The sequence below is a fragment of the Myotis yumanensis genome, unplaced genomic scaffold (genome assembly GCF_028538775.1).
Source record: "Myotis yumanensis isolate MYYU_CA2020_CCGP unplaced genomic scaffold, mMyoYum1.0.hap1 SCAF_6, whole genome shotgun sequence".
NCBI classification, from domain to species: domain Eukaryota; kingdom Metazoa; phylum Chordata; class Mammalia; order Chiroptera; family Vespertilionidae; genus Myotis; species Myotis yumanensis.
In genome coordinates, this window is record NW_027223757.1 from 37,388,152 (window position 1) to 37,404,755 (window position 16,604).

The following is a 16,604-nucleotide window of genomic DNA, read 5'->3' on the forward strand; positions in this document are numbered from 1 at the left end:
CAATGTGTTGCCTCATCATACCAGCCCAGGGAAACAGTTGTTTAGTGACTAAACTTAACTCCAGCATGGCTCTCTAACAAAGTGGAGCATCTACACTAACCAAGTTCTGCAAACCACACATGCAGGGAAAATTCTACCCTGGCCCGAGGATACACCAGAAAGCCAGCTTTGTTCACACATTTCTACTAAATTCCAGCTCTCCTTTTCAAATTGCAAACTGGACTCTTACCTGCAAGAGAAGCAAAGGTAAATTTTCCGGAGTGTACTCTCTCCTTAGGCAGGTCTCTAGCTCCCTCTGCATGACATCTGCTTGAATAACAAGAGGCTTTGACTCAGCCACCTGAAACCCGGGCAACAGAGCAGACAAAGGGACATAAGAAAACAAAACCATCAGTTTTTACACAACACATTATGCTGTTATACCTAACTTTTTTGTTTGTTTGTTTGTTTTTGTTTTGTTTATATATATATTTTATTGATTTTTTACAGAGAGGAAGGGAGAGGGATAGAAAGTTAGAAACATCGATGAGAGAGAGAAACATCGATCAGCTGCCTCCTACACACTCCCCACTGGGTATGTGCCCACAACCAAGGTACATGCCCTTGGCCAGAATCGAACCTGGGACCCTTGAGTCCACAGGCCGACACTCTATCCACTGAGCCAAACCGGTTAAGGCTATACCTAAGTTTTTAAATAACAAAGTTTAATATCACAAATCAAGGAACCATCACAAAAATCAGGTAACCCTCAAAGCAGTAGTGGCCGGATCTGATGCAGCAGTGAGCTGAGTAGGCTGCTTTGCCCTCTATCAGTAATATCAGCTCTTTGTTTGCAAAAATAAACTTTTTCTGAAAAGGGTTTCCAACAAGTTAGCAAAATCTAACCTATTGTATTGAAACAGCCCACTCTCCTACTCACCTGCAAAGTTTTCTTTAGGGCCAGTTCTCTTTCTCTTCTATAGTAAGAAATGTCCTTTGGCATTTGAACAGAGCTGCAGAAAGATTCCATAATAGAAGCCATAATTATAGAAGCTGTAATAGGTCAGGTTATAGGCCCTGATTGATCTGTAACTTCTCACAACTCTTTTAAATAAATATATCATATCATACTGGATTGTTGGGGCCAAGTAAAAGCCACATGCTTCTGTCTTAGTCAGAATCTCTCTGGTATGTACCTCAGGCACTAAACCTTTCCCCAGGCCAGCTTTTCTCTCCTTCTTCCCACACAAACAGTCTTTCCTTCTACCCCTAGTTCCAACTCCAGATGTAGAGACAGGCACATTGGTGGGGAGTCTTATTTCTCCCGCCTAAATTTCTTCCAGTAACTTAATCTCTAACAACTACACTGCTTCTCAGACCTATATCTCACCCCTACTTGACAGATCAAACCAGTATCTTATAATTTAAACAACATGTTCTTAATTTTAGGTTTTTGCTCAAATATCTGGAAGTGAAAATGGCCCTTACGTATCAAACATGAAATACTTTGGAAAATATTTTAACCAAACTTTCTGCCTCAGAAAAATTCTTTATCCCTAGGGAAAACTTAGCCAATTTGCCTGCTTCAGCAGCCTTGGGGACTGAGGCAAGCCACGTTGCGAGAGGGTTGGTTGCACTATGGGCTGCGACTCGACTCGTGGCGCACAAGCAGCACTGGGGGGTGGAGGTGGTCAGTGAGAGGGGGGCCTGGGTCAGGAAGAGAGGAGCTCTCCCCATCTGGTGTAAGATATGCCCAAGGCTTGGCAGCTTAGGGAACATCAGAGGACAGCAACCCTGGTGCATTATCACTGTCTTGGGATGGGACTTTGCAAACATTGGCAAGGGAGCCACAGCAGGTAGTTCTAGAGCATGCGTGAGAAATTGCCTCGAGACCTGAGGGGCATTGTAGGCAGTGGTATTTAGGTTAATGTTTATATGCTCTATCGGTCCCCATGGAAATGTTTTAAGCAGCGGTTCTCAACCTGTGGGTCGCGACCCCTTTGGCGGTCGAACGACCCTTTCACAGGGGTCGCCTAAGACCATCCTGCATATCAGATATTTACATTACGATTCATAACAGTAGCAACATTACAGTTATGAAGTAGCAACGAAAATAATTTTATGCTTGGGTCACAACATGAGAAACTGTATTTAAAGGGCCAGAAGGTTGAGAACCACTGCTAGAACCTAGCATGACACCTGGCAAACAAAAGGTGCTCAATTAGTATTTGTTGGATGAACAGTTAGATTCTTCCAGGCACGGTGCTTGGTGGTTTGGGGGAGCAGAGAAATACTGATATTCAGAGACTTCCCACTATTCTGTCCTAAAAAGACTTCAGGAAGCCTTTCTTATCACAGTGTACATCAAAGATCCACTTGCTTGGAGACATTTAAATTGTAGCAATATCAACACCTGATCTTTGCATGGTGTTTTCTTGTTTTCAAAGTGCTTTACCATGCATTATCTCAATTGATTTTTATAAGGTAGACAAAGTACATATTTTTAACTTCGTTTTTCAAATAAATAAACTAAAGTTGAGAGAAATGATGGCTTCCATGGTTCCCTTAACTTTCCACTTCATCACACAATCCTTGATCTGCTTCACACATCAAGGGCTTTAACTACCAAAGTACGAAACACAATAAATACTGGTTCTTCAGAATCATCTCTGGAATGAGATAATAATGCACCTACTTACTGCTTCTTCTCCTGACCTCCCCCCGCCCCCAACCTTCATCATCCACATTGTGTTTACTCAGTACTCGGCCTAACAGACTCCTTATAATTGTTCCTCTTGGTCAACTGTGGAAGTCACAAAAATAGAGGGATATGAAAGTCCTGGGCCCATGAGACTTGCCAGTTAGGGGCTGATCTGGCTACACTGTTTCTGTAAAAGAATTAAATTGCTATTGTTGGCAGCATTTACCTATAGAATAGTTCTTAACAGATCATCATTTTGCAGAATTCACTACCAAATACCTAGCATTATTTCAGTTTTGAAATTCCTCGTCAAAATCAAGGTCAAACTTGATTAAAATATTATTGGGGGGAAAAATGAGATCTCTTTTCATTGAGTATAATTGATATAATAGCTTCTGGGACTTTAAGACAATGGCATTTGTGAAACATAAGAGCCCTTTCCCATTTTCTTTGGTAGGACATTGCCTCTAAAAGCCTTGACAACCCTGGTATACAGGAAAACCTTAAGGACAGCAGTCAAGTCTGAGCTTGGGATAATGCCAATTGTCCAAGTAAAAGGGGGGCTAATGGAGATTATGGGGTGATAGTGACCATGCCTTTGTGGCACCACTATTCACCTGTAAGCTCGATGAGCTGTTCCCAGAAGAGGCCCCTGTTCTTCTATCTCAGACTTCAGTTCAGTCAATCGCACAGCCAGTTCTTTCTCCAACATCTGGATCCTTTCTGTGGAAGCGACCTTGTAAATTTCATCCATGGTTCGTACCTACTGTTTTCCTGTATCCCTGAAAAAGAAGAGCACACAGCTTGTGGCTGACACCCTCCATGACCATTACCTAGTGTGTGGGACTTTGACTATCATTGTTCAAGAAATCATGTCAACTTTGTGGGAATGCATGCTTTCGTGGTTTGAAAAAACAGCTGTCGTTTATGACAAAGTTACTGTGTAGTCAGCAGCAGGGGAATGTAGGTTAAAGTCTTCACTAACCATGGCTTTGTTCAGCCAGTTTCCTTCAGAAACCTCCCTGTTCCAGCTGTGGAGGCTTAGTACATGAAAATGCATTCCCTGGTCCGACCCCTGTCGTCTTCAGAAAGGCTGTGGGGATTGCACAGTAAGTGATCTGAATGGTGCTTATTTCTGACTTCTAATATCACCTCAACTGGAACAAAGTGTAGGTGTGTGCAGGATTCCTCTGCATGCCTAGAGCTGTTCTCCAGAAGTCTTTTTGAGCTTCTAACCAGGGAGGATATACTGAGATGGAGAACTATCTAACATAATCATGATCCAGGCACTTTACGGTTTGGAAGAAAATCAAACTTATGCATTTGAATATGATTTCTTAATTATGAATGCTTACATTGTTCCTCTGCTTTTACCATTAAGTAAAATAGTGGGAACCCCGTACCCCACTCAGTTCACAGCCTGTCAAACTCAACACAATTGCTTATTAAGTACTTAGTTTCAACATTCTACTTAACAACAAATTAACTGCAGGTCCCAGAATGGAACCCAGAACTGCAGGAATTCGCCATCCTAGACAAGTAGGGGTAAAGCCACTCCTGGTCACATTTAAGAGGTTTAAAATATCGAAACCTTCCTTTTTCCTTTGACATTTCTAGGATTTTTAGTTTTCCTTTCAGAGATATTTTCTCAAGTTAATCTGCAGCTGTTTCAACAAATAATTAAGCTGTAGAGATGTTTTGGTAGAGGTTTCCTTTGGGAGCCTATTTGTTCTTTTAATAAATATTAAAAATGGAACAGAGGAAGCTAAGAACTATATGATTTAACTCATATGTGGAATATAAAACTGAAACTTATGTACACAAACAGCAGTGTGTTGGTTGCCAGAGGGACGGGGTGGGGGGAAAAGGGGTCCTAATATGAGGTGACAGGAGAAGATTTGACTTTGGGTGGTGGGCACGTGGTCCTATATACAGATTTTGTGAATTAGTAATCCACCCATGAAACCTATATGTTCATGTAGACTAATGCCACCCCAATAAAATTTAAAAAAAAAATGTGGTTGAGGGTGTGGGTGGGCTCTGGATGGTTGATGTGCCCTGGAAAAGCAAGCTCTTGGGCAAGTTGTTTACTATCTCTAGGAATTGACTAACCCTGGGAGGGGCAGTCCCTCCAGAGTCAGCAAGGCCGTTGATGTCAAAGCAGCAAATGCAGGAAATAAAATACATGGTACACACACACACACACACACACACACACACACACACACACACACACAGTGGAAAGGAGCATCCACGCTCACCCGAGGTTGTGAACCTGCTGAGTAATGGCAGCTGTGTTGGGCACACTGCCGGAGCTCAATAAAGGACACAGTTGTTGTTCTCAGCAAAAGTGAAATGTTGTTATGAAAAATATTTGCCACTTGGCAGTGTCCTTTCAAGTTGGGCAAACAGTTAAACAGCTGCCTTAACAGCTGCATTCCAACCGGCAGCCAAGAGCAGCAGCAACATAGACGGGCTGATTCTTCTCCCAGAGGATGGACATTCTGCCTTCATTTCCTGATCAGTTTCAACACCTCACAGCTCAGAAATGAGAACAGTTAATCCTGCACCATTTAGCTTGCTGCACAGGCAAGTACAGTATTCACAAAATTAACATCAGGACAGGTCAGGCTTTGACAACTGTGCATGAAATGGATCCAACCCAGAGGAATCCATGCCTGCTGAGCACTCATGTCTAGCACTAAAGAGACAAACAACTGTTTACTTTGGGAGGGGGGATAGGTTTTATTTATTGAGCACCTACTCTGTGCTAGACCTACTCTGTGCTAGACCTACTCTGTGCTAGACATTTAAAGTCTCTGCAAAGGGATTCTCAAGAATTGCTCAATAGTATTTTTTTAAATAAGTACATTCAATAAATATTGATTGTAAACAACAAACCTTTTATATGTTTAAAAAGTGGCAAAATCTAAGCTCTAAGAGAAAGATAGGAAGATTGGCTTGGGCAGGGTGTGAGGTTGTTCATTGGGTGGTGAAAATGGGCTTTGATGGGTGAGAGCAGACATATTTAGAAGATAAATACATACTGAGTAACTTTGGACTCAGCTAGAAAAATGTATAATGCATGTCAAAAACTGGAAAGTGACTACTAGGAGGATAGGAATGCAATCTAGAGCTTTCCAAACAGGTGGGGTTAAGAGGTAGCGATGCATCTTTTAAATTCAATAGAAAGCAGGAAAAGAGAGAAAAGGGCAACAAAAGGAAGCATGGTAGAAATAAATTCAAATATATCAGCAATTGTAATAAATGGAAATAGATTTAGCCCAACACACAAATCAACCAAACACACAAATCAACACAACTTCACACATTTTTAAAGCCCCTAAAATTTGGTAATGCGATGTGTAAAAAACAAAAAACAAAACAAAACAAAAAACACACACAATGAAATTTATTCTAGCAAAGGCCAAAATTTAAATGGATGAGCAAGCTGGCCCCATATCACCAATCTTCTTCATGAAGAGCTGCATGAATAAATACTCTGTAACCTTCTTGGACAAACGTGTTTCATGCTTGGTCATCTTTGTTCATCAAATGCTCTTCCCATATACAAAAGCCAGAATTTAAAGCCAAGTTGTTTTAATAAAAAGGCATAGTCATCAGTGGCTTAACGAACAAAGTGTTGTGTGTTTTGTTGTTGCTGTTGTTAATCAATGGGATATTTTTTCCCATTGATTTTTAGGGAGATTGGAAGAGAGAGGGAATGACAGAAAGAAACATTGATGTGAGAGAAACACATAGATTGGTTGCCTTCAGCACATGCCCCCACTAGGGCCTGGGCCAGGGAGGATCCTGTAACCCAGGTATGTGCCTTCGACTGGAATCAACCAAGGACCCTTTGGTCTGCAGGCCAACACTCTATCCACTGAACCAAACCAGGTAGGGCAGGAACAAAATGTTTAAGTGTGTCTAACGGAGTGATGCTGATGTGAATGGTCCAGGGGAACAGAGCAGCTCTGCTCCTCTTGGACATTCAAGGACTCAGGTTCCTTCCAAGCAGCTCCACCCTCCCCTAGGCAAACACATTAGTGTCTTCTCTCCAGTGTGACTATAGGACATGACCTTTGGTCAGGGACACATGACACAGATTTGATGGTTTGAATTCAATAACCCGGTTGTACTTCTAGTTTACTGAGAGTTTGCGTTTATTTTCTTGAATGGGTATTAAATAGTGTCAAATCCTTTTTCTGCATCTATCAAGATAATGTGACTTTCCTCATTTATTTGTTAATGCAGTGAATATAATGGGTTTTTTTTATTGTTAGTCTAAAACTGCTTTCTTGGAATAAACCCCTCTTGGTCATGATTTATCTCTTTTTAAAGGAAAGTGGACTCGATTTGCTATTATGTTGTTTAGAATTTTTGCATTTATGCTCATGAGAAAAATTGGCCTGCATTTTCTTATGATGCTCTTGTTGGGTTTTGATATCAAGATTATACTGCCCTCTTTTTAAAAAGTTGTGAAGTGCTCCCTTCTCTATTTTCTGAGAAAGTTTAAGATTAGTATTATTTCTTCCTTAAATGTTTAAATTAATTCACATGTGGAAAATCTCAGCCTGAAATTTTGTTTATGGAAGGGTTTTAAATTACATATTCAATAACTAACAGATTATGATTATTCACATTTCAATTTCTTTTTGTGTTCATTTAATAAAAGTTTTTTAAAAGAACATTTCATCTAAGTAGACAATTTTTTTGATGTAACATTTTATTCACAATATCCTTTAATATTTCAAAAGCTTTTTAACCCACTTAGAGGATACAATTCAATGATTTTTAGTGTATTCATGGAACTGTTCAACCATCACTACAATCCATTTTAGAACATTTTCATCACCCACCCCCAAAAGAAAACCCATATCCATTAGCCGCAATTCACCATCTTTCTCTAGCCACCCAACCCTCAGCAATAGGCAACCACTAATCTACTCTCTATCTGTACAGATTTGCCCATTCTAGACATTTTATATAAATGGAATCATACAATATATGGCGTTTTGTGATTGCATTCATTTTGCATGTTTTCAAGGTTCATCCATGTTCTAAGCATGTATCAGTATATCATTCCTTTTTATGGCCATGGAATTTCTTCTTAATCCTTTTAAATTGTGTCTTTTTGTCTGTTGCATCCAATTTAAAAATCTTTTAGTTCATTTACATTTAATGGTATTACTGTTATAGTTGGGTTTAAGTGAACAATCTTACCTTGTATTTTTTTTTTAATTTTGTTTTATTGCTTAAAGTATTACAAAGAGTATTATATATGTCTCCTTTTTTTTTTCCCCTTGACCTTCCCCCGGCATCCCCTACCCCCCAGTGTCTTGTGTCTATTGGTTATGCTTATATGCATGCATACAAGTCCTTCGGTTGATCTCTTACCCGACCCCCAACCCTCCCTGGCCTTCCCGCTGTAGTTTGTGATAGTCTGTTCGATGGAGCTCTGCCTCTGTATCTATTTTTGTTCATCAGTTTATAATGGTCTTTATTATCCATAAATGAGTGAGATCATGTGGTACAGCGGGGCCTTGACTTACGAGTTTAATTCATTCTGTGACAGAGCTCGTAACTCAAATTACTCGTATGTCAAATCTTAAAGTGAACGAGTGAAACACGTGATGCTGGGCTGATGTTGTGGCGTTCACTGTGACGTTTGCTGCGCCAACTAGCGGTGGGGTATCTGAAGCTGGCTTGTAACCTGAATTTTAGCTCACAACTCAAAGCAAAAATTCGGCCAAGAGACAGCTCGTATCTCGAAAAACTCGTTAGTTGGGACACTCGTAAGTCAAGGCCCCACTGTATTTTTCTTTCATTGACTGGCTTATTTCACTTAGCATAATGCTCTCCAGTTCCATCCATGCTGTTAACAATCCAATCAAAAAATGGTCAAAGGACCTAAATAGACACTTTTCAAAAGAGGACATTCAGAAAGCCAAGAGACATATGAAAACATGCTCAAAGTCACTAATCATCCGAGAGATGCAAATCAAAACAACAATGAGGTACCATCTCACACCTATCAGAATGGCTATCATCAACAAATCAACAAACGACAAGTGCTGGAGAGGATGTGGAGAAAAAAGGAACACTCGTGCACTGCTGGTGGGAGTGCAGACTGGTGCAGCCACTACGGAAGACAGTATGGCGTTTCCTCAAAAAGTTAAAAATGGAACTCCCATTTGACCCAGTGATCCCACTTCTAGCAATATATCCCAAGAAACCAGAAACACCAATCAGAAAGGATATATGCATCCCTATGTTCATAGCAGCACAATTCACCATAGCTAAGATTTGGAAATAGCCTAAGTGCCCATCAGCAGATGAACGGATTAGAAAACTGTGGTACATATACACAATGGAATACTATGCTGCTGTAAAAAAGAAGGAATTCTTACCATGTATTTTAATATTATATTTATTTTTCTATTTGTCCCATCTATTCCTTGTTCCTTTATTCCTCCTTTCTTTTATCACTTTGGATATATATATATATCTATATATCTGAGGATACATTTTTACTGACTTGAGAGCGAGAAGGAAACATCAATGGGAAAGAAACATTGACCAGTTGCCTCCCACATGTGCTCCAAGCAGGGTTGGAACCTGCAGCTCAGGTATGTGCCCTGACCAGGAATCAAATCCACAGCTTTTTGGTGCATGAGATGACGCTCCAACCAACTGAGCCACCTGACCAGGGCAATCAGTATTTTTATTATTGTATTCTCTTCTATTAGGTTTTTTTTTCTTTTTTTAAAAAATATATTTTATTGATTTTTTTTTTACAGAGAAGAAGGAAGAGGGATAGAGAGTAAGAAACATCGATGAGTGAGAAACATCAATCAGCTGCCTCCTGCACACCCCCTACTGGGGATGTGCCGGCAATCAAGGTACATGCTCTTGACTGGAATCAAACCCGGGACACTTGAGTCTGCAGGCTGACGCTCTATCCACTGAGCCGAACCAGTTAGGGCTTTTTTTTTTTTTTTTAAACTTATCTTTATTGTTGTAAGTATGACAGATGTCCCTTTGTTTCTTTGTTGCTGGTTTTTTTCCCATTGACTCCCTCCATCCTTCACCCACCTCTCCCAAGCCTTCACCACCCTATTGTCTGTGTCCATAGGCTATGCATCTATTAGGTTTTTAATTAAACCTGTTTTTCTTTTGGTAGTTACCTAGAGCAGTGGTTCTCAAAGTTAGTGTGCCTCAAATTACTTAGAGGACTTGTTCAGACATAGATTTCTAGGCTCCACCTCCAAAGCTTCTGATTTAGTAAATCTGAAGGAAGCCTGAGAATTTTGAGTTCTAAGAAATTCCCAGAGAGTGCTTATGTCTTCTCGGAACAAAGAGCAGTTAAGAGGTATTTTGAGCCTAAATAGCAGAAGTCTTTTTATATTACCAAAATATTCTGAGACTAACATTTTGTGCTTTTGTCATGCCCTTGAACTATTTTTCTAAACAAAAGTTCTTCATCTTTAAAAAAGTTCTCCAAAAATATCATTACTGATGCTTAGTTTATTTTAAATATTGCCTGTAACCTTTTTTCTTTAGTCATGTAATCATCTTTTCTCCTCTTTTTTTTTTTTTGAGATTGCATTTCTCAAATTCAGCCCCCAAATTCAGAATAATGAACTCTTACTATTGTCTTTTACACTAAAATTGTCTTTGGGAGTTTCCTGATCAGGTGCTACCCAGCCACAAAGGTGTGCTCATTTATTCTAGTAAAGGAGGAATACTAAAAATAATTTGATACTTTTGGTTTACTCCAGATTTTTTATTAGCTAGAAAATACTGTAAAAGTTTTCAATATGAAAAGACCTTGAAGTCCATAAGAGTTTAAACTAAGTTAATCACACTTAAGTAAAGTTTATGACTATGAATGTAAAATAAATGTATTTTTTTTAGCAATTGTGTAACTTTCAGGTTTTACAGAAGCATACTCATGTCCATATATAAAGAATGGCGCAATAACTATACTTAAAAATTGAATTTTTAGCCGAAACCGGTTTGGCTCAGTGGATAGAGCGTCGGCCTGCGGACTGAAAGGTCCCGGGTTCGATTCTGGTCAAGGGAACGTACGTTGGTTGTGGGCACATCCCCAGTGGGAGATGTGCAGGAGGCAGCTGGTCAATGTTTCTCTCTCATCGATGTTTCTAACTCTCTATCCCTCTCCCTTCCTCTCTGTAAAAAATCAATAAAATATGTTTTTTAAAAAATTGAATTTTTTAAAAGGAATATTTTGTTTTCAGGTGACAATCCCCAAATGTTTTGTGGGATAAATGAACAGCTGGAGACTTATTTTTCCTCTCTGGGTTACTATTGACTAAATCCTTATAAAATGATTGTGTGTTATTTCAGAAAAAAGGATTCCACTTTCCACTATTCTAGCATTGTTGGCTATTACAAATGAACCTGAGCCATTGAGATTTGTCATCCACAGACAGCTTTTGCTTTTCCCTTACATTTGCCTGAAGTCCTCACTATAAGCTACAGACCAGAAACTGAGTCTTCTGGAAGAAACATAAAAAGAATGAAAGCCCCAGTAAAGGTTTTTACTGTACTCATAACTGTTGATTCTACAGGGAGTAACAGATGTTTCAGTATAAGCTGATATCAGCATAGCAAACAGATACCTGGCAGATTACCAAGAGATAGAGCTCTAGGATTCTTTAAATCTAGAAGCAGATGACTTTGTGAAATTGCTTGCATTGCCCCCAAATCAGAAAAATAAGGATTCATTACCTAGGACTAAATGAGCTAATTATGGCTAATGTTCTATTTCTAATGGGCATATAAGAAAAATTCCTTTCTTTTTATTTTGAACTCTCTATTGGCTACACTTGTATAAACTAGAATGAAAACACTCTTTAAGTGATATCTTGATCTAACTGACCCTTTGTAATTCAGATGAAATTTCTATGAAAATTCTTAATGTAGCTTGTAAGTAACACATTATCAGAAAAGCATAAAATAATAATTCTGGAGAAAAATGACAAAAAAATACAAAAGTATCTCCAAATGGTAAAGTGGTAAAATATTAGCCTTTGCTTTTCATAGCTATGTAGCTATTTTGCATAGGTTCAGTGAATCTACTCCCCTTTCTACCTGCCAGTAATTTAAAAATCACTTTGGTGACCATGCTTTAAATCTTATTAAATTAGGTATGGCAAGCCCATTTTTAAACAAAGTCCAAGTGAATAGCTGATTCTTGGTTCCTGATCTCAGTATATGGGTTGATGAGAGCAATATCTTACATATAAAACTAATGACAACCTTATGAACTTTACAAAGCCTCCAACTCTTCAATTTTAGTATCTCATGGCTCCAGCTTTATTAATCATACTAGAGGCACGGTGCACAAAATTGCCCGGCCTGCACCCTCTCAGAGTCCAGGAGCCCTTGGGGGATATCTGACTGAGTGGGCCTAAGCTGGCTGCAGCAGAGGTGGGATAGGTTCCCGCCACTGCCACTGCACTCACCAGCTGTGAGCCTGGCTTCTGGCTGAGCAGAGCTCCCCCTGTGGGAGTACACTGACCACCAGGGGGCAGCTCCTGCATTGAGTGTCTGCCCTCCTGGTGGTCAGTGCCCATCACAGCGACCGGTCATTCTGCTGTTCGATCAATTTGCATATTAGCCTTTTATTATATAGGATTATAGGGTCTTTGTAAACTAAGCATCACCTTTTCTCACACTTATATACAAAACTGGCCAAATAAAACATCAAAATAGTGATACTGCAGCAGAAAATCATTAAGTAAATTTACATGGTCAAAGTCACACCTTAGGAGGAAATTTGGAGGCAATATGGACACCTTAACCAGATGGGTAAGCCATGCACATTACATTCCAGAGTCAGAAAACAAAACAACACTGTGCAGTGAAGGATTGACACAGCCTGTCTAGGTTGTATAAACCTTTCATATTCCCAAGAAAGGTTTGGCCCCTGCTCAGCTCCTGGGAGACAGCCATAAACCCTTGGAATACCCTGCTTGGTAAGAATGTTGTTGTCTACCTGGGGAACTTAGGCCCTGCCAGACAGTCTATGTTAACGATGTGACTTATGGTGAGGGGCCTTGGGCCATGGGGTCCAGCTTGAACTCTAGAGGGGCTGGTCACACAGGCATGGGCAGTCAGCCATGCCTGTGTGACTGGCCTACAATAAAAAACCTGGCCACCAAGGCTTGTAGGAGCTCCCCTAGTTGGCAATACTCCAAGCATATCACCACACATCGATGCAAGGAGGAGTAAGGGCTGTGTGCACGACGTCACTGGAAGAGGACCGTGGGAAGCTCATGCCTGGTGTTTCCCGAAATTTGCCCCATGTCCCTTTTTCCGTTGTTGGTTTAAATCTGTATCCTTTCACGGTAATAAACCATAACAGTGCTTCTCTGAGTTCTATGTGTCCTTTTAGTGACTCTTTGGACCTGAAGTTGATCTTTGGGGACCCATGAAACACACACTGCAACCCTGAGATAAAGTAACAACAAAAAGTCACTGTCTAGTTTTTGTTCCCCCAAGTAAATGAAACCTTTGAGTCTCTCTTGTAAGTTACTCTCTTAAAAAAACAACAATTATTTCTTTGAAAATGTTGATGTCTGAAGATACATAATGACCTTTTTGGATATGACAATTATGTGAGAAAATTGCTGTTTTCTGCCTTGAAGAGAATCACTGTAAGCTTGGTGATTTTGGTAATTTTATAGGGTTTTTTTTTTCCCACCTTTAAATACTTGTCATAGTTTTAATTTGATAAGACTGTCTTTCTAATGCTTGGACTCTCTCATAAACCGCCTTTGCATATATTAGTAAATGCCTTTTCTTTTCTAAATGCTTTAGTCTCTGAGTGGTTTGTGTTTTATTTCAGCAGGTGAATCAATATTATTTTAGTAGACTGGTTAAGAGAAGCAAACTGTACTTTCTGCAGCATAGCCATAGGACTGCTCAGAAGTAGCTCTGAGAATGAGAAATCACAGGCAGAAACCCTATCCAAATACCAAAGGCACACCCCGCCCTCTTCTCCAGAGCTATACTGTAAGAGCACAAAGAGGAAAAACCCTTCCTGAACATTTAACTTAGGTGCTCAATATTTAAACCAAACCACAAGAGAATCTAAGTATGTAATACTGATATAAACATTTCCAATCTTATCAAACAGAGAAGTTACACACATAAAATCATAGAATAAGATTTTAAAAGATCAATTACTTTTGAGATGAAAGAAAAAGTAGAAATCCAAAACCTAGAAATAAATTCTTTTAACTCTGGTACTGAATTTCCCAGCTTTACATTTGTAGCTTATTTTTGGGAAAAGGAAGGTGGTAGTAATGCTTTTTATGTTGTGTTCAAGCATTCAATATTTAAGATATTAATAGTGCTATTCTCTCACTTGTATTACATATTGTGGATTTAGCTATCTCTGAAAAAATATTTTTAAGGTACATTTTCTTTTGCTAGAAATTATAAACTATAAAACCATTAGTGTTTCATGGAATTTTCAGGAATGTCCTTAAATTTAATTTTAAATGAGTTTCCTGTGTACCAGTATGTTTTAAATAACACATTTGTAAAGTTAAAAGGACCTACAGTGATGGGCAGTGAAGTACGTTCTAGTTCAGCAAGAAGATTTTGGGCAACTGCCCTGTAAACGTTAATCTTATATTTCAGGCCAGAAATACTTCACATTCTGTGCTAGCTCAGTAATAGATTTTTTTAAGAAATGCCCCACAAGTCAATGTACTTTTAATTTTGAGCAAAACTGACCCAAAAAATACCTTACAAGGTTTTTCAGAAGTTATCCTAAAATTCACTTAATCAGATTAAGCAAAATTAGTTCAAAAGGATATTATTTTAGCTCTGACTAGAACAGTGGTTCTCAACCTTCCTAATGCCGCGACCCTTTAATACAGTTCCTCATGTTGTGGTGACCCCCACTTTCATTGTTACAAATTGAACATAATTAAAGCATAATGATTAATCACAAAACAGTATGTAATTATATATGTGTTTTCCGATGGTCTTAGGAGACCCCTGTGAAAGGGTCGTTCGACCCCCAAAGGGGTCGCGACCCACAGGTTGAGAACCGCTGGACTAGAAGGTCTGACTCACTTTACAATTCTTTTTATAAAGACTAAAATTCCTTTCTTTTCTTTTCTTCTTTCTTTTTTTTGGTTAATCATCACCTAAGGATATTTTTCCATTGATTTTTTTTTTTAAGAGAGAGTGGAAGGGAGGAGGAGAGACAGAGAGACTCGTAGATGTTAGAGAGACACATCATTGGTTGCCTCCCACACATGCCCTGAACAGGGCTGGAGATTGAGCCTGTAACCGAGGTATGTGCCCTTGACCAGAATTGAACCTGGGACCCTTCAGTCCTTGGGCCGATGCTCTACCCACTAAGACAAACCAGCTAGGGCTAAAATTCCTTTCTTTAACTATTTAAGCAACTTTAATAATTTGTAATGGTGGAAACTTACAAGTGGGTAGAAACCCATTATTAACATCATTCCAATGTTTACTTCCCTGTGGCACTTCTTCCTATGTTCTGACCATAGCTCAGAGCAAAATTTCACAAAATACTGATAACCTTCTCTATGTGTGATGCACTCTATTTTTAATGCTATTCTGTAGCATTTAAAAATGTTGGTAGTGACCCACTAAACTGATTTCATGATCCATTAATAGGATATGACCTGCAGTTTGAAAAACAGACTTGGTCCAACAAATGAGAAATATGAAGTGTGCAGAAATTGAGTAGCTTAAATTCATAAAGAGAGTGGCAATCATTTGCATATTTTGTACAAGTCAATAATTAGCCTCTAAAATGTAACCTTTCTGTATATTATTTTTTTATTAGTCTGATCTGTGGTTGGCAAACTGCGGCTCGAGAGCCACATGTGGCTCTTTGGACCCTTGAGTGTGGCTCTTCCACAAAATACCATGTGCGGTGTGATTGAAACTTCGTGGCCCATGTGCAGAAGTCAGTATTTTGTGGAAGAGCCACACTCAAAGGGCCAAAGAGCCGCAAGAGGCTCTCGAGCTGCAGTTTGCCGACCACTGGTCTAACTCATTATTGCTTGATTTCTGCTCCCCTTGCTCTCCACTCCCCATTTACTTTGTTTCATACACAATTTTCTCTATTCAGGCCTTGAATTTGATACTGTTTATGTGGATAGTATTAAGTTTAAACTTACTAGGTGAACTAGTATCTTCAATCAACAAGCTTATAGATCAAGAATGCTAGATCAATACTGCTACAGGTAAAAAAAACAGATGAAAGCTATATATATATGAAGAAATACCATCAGGCCAACTTTATTCAGAGATGAAAACAAAGATTTAGTAGACAAATATTTGTTGAACACTTACTCTATGCTAGTCATTATATCTCTATGTCACATACTGTTTTCTTCCTTGTATTATATTTAAGTATGCCTTATTTCCCCTATCAACTTATAAACAATTAGAAGACAGAATCCATGCATAATTTGTCTTTGAATCTCCTATAGCATTTAGCACAGTATCTTGAGATCAACAAATAGTTGATTAGAGATGGATAAACACTTGCTGAATGAAAAAGGCAAACATACCAATATATAAATCCAATATATAAATAAAGAACTACCTTGGCTCTCAAACCTCTTCCTCTTAGCATTATAATAGCAAAGAAAGCATCATTTGAGTACCTATGGTCTGTGCCCCCAAATAGACAAACAATAAAATACTGGCATAATCTTAACCAGGGTTATGTAAAATATGATCACATATCCTTGAAAGGTGAAACAGCCGAACAGCTGACTTGGTGCCTGAAACAAAACCTGATCCTGGAACAGCACCTGATCACTTAGATGAGACCGCCAGAATATATTTTCATTACATTTATCAAATACTTATTGAGAGGTTACTATGGGAT

General features: G+C 39.1%; 1 protein-coding gene across 5 annotated transcripts in view; it reads right to left on the reverse strand.

Moving 5' to 3' along the window:
* The window catches only part of LOC139012275 (uncharacterized), a 159,067-nt gene that overhangs the window by 138,837 nt on the left and 3,626 nt on the right, over positions 1–16,604 (reverse strand). For all 5 annotated transcript variants that reach the window (XR_011471844.1, XM_070417957.1, XM_070417958.1 and 2 more), the window contains exons 2-4: positions 3,298–3,462; positions 920–992; positions 230–340 (exon numbers count right to left, since the gene is read on the reverse strand). Coding sequence is in view for 4 of the 5 variants with exons in the window: in XM_070417957.1 (XP_070274058.1) it covers positions 230–340; positions 920–992; positions 3,298–3,434 (321 nt within the window). In the remaining variant the exon portion in view is untranslated. The remainder of the gene's footprint in view (positions 1–229; positions 341–919; positions 993–3,297; positions 3,463–16,604) is intronic.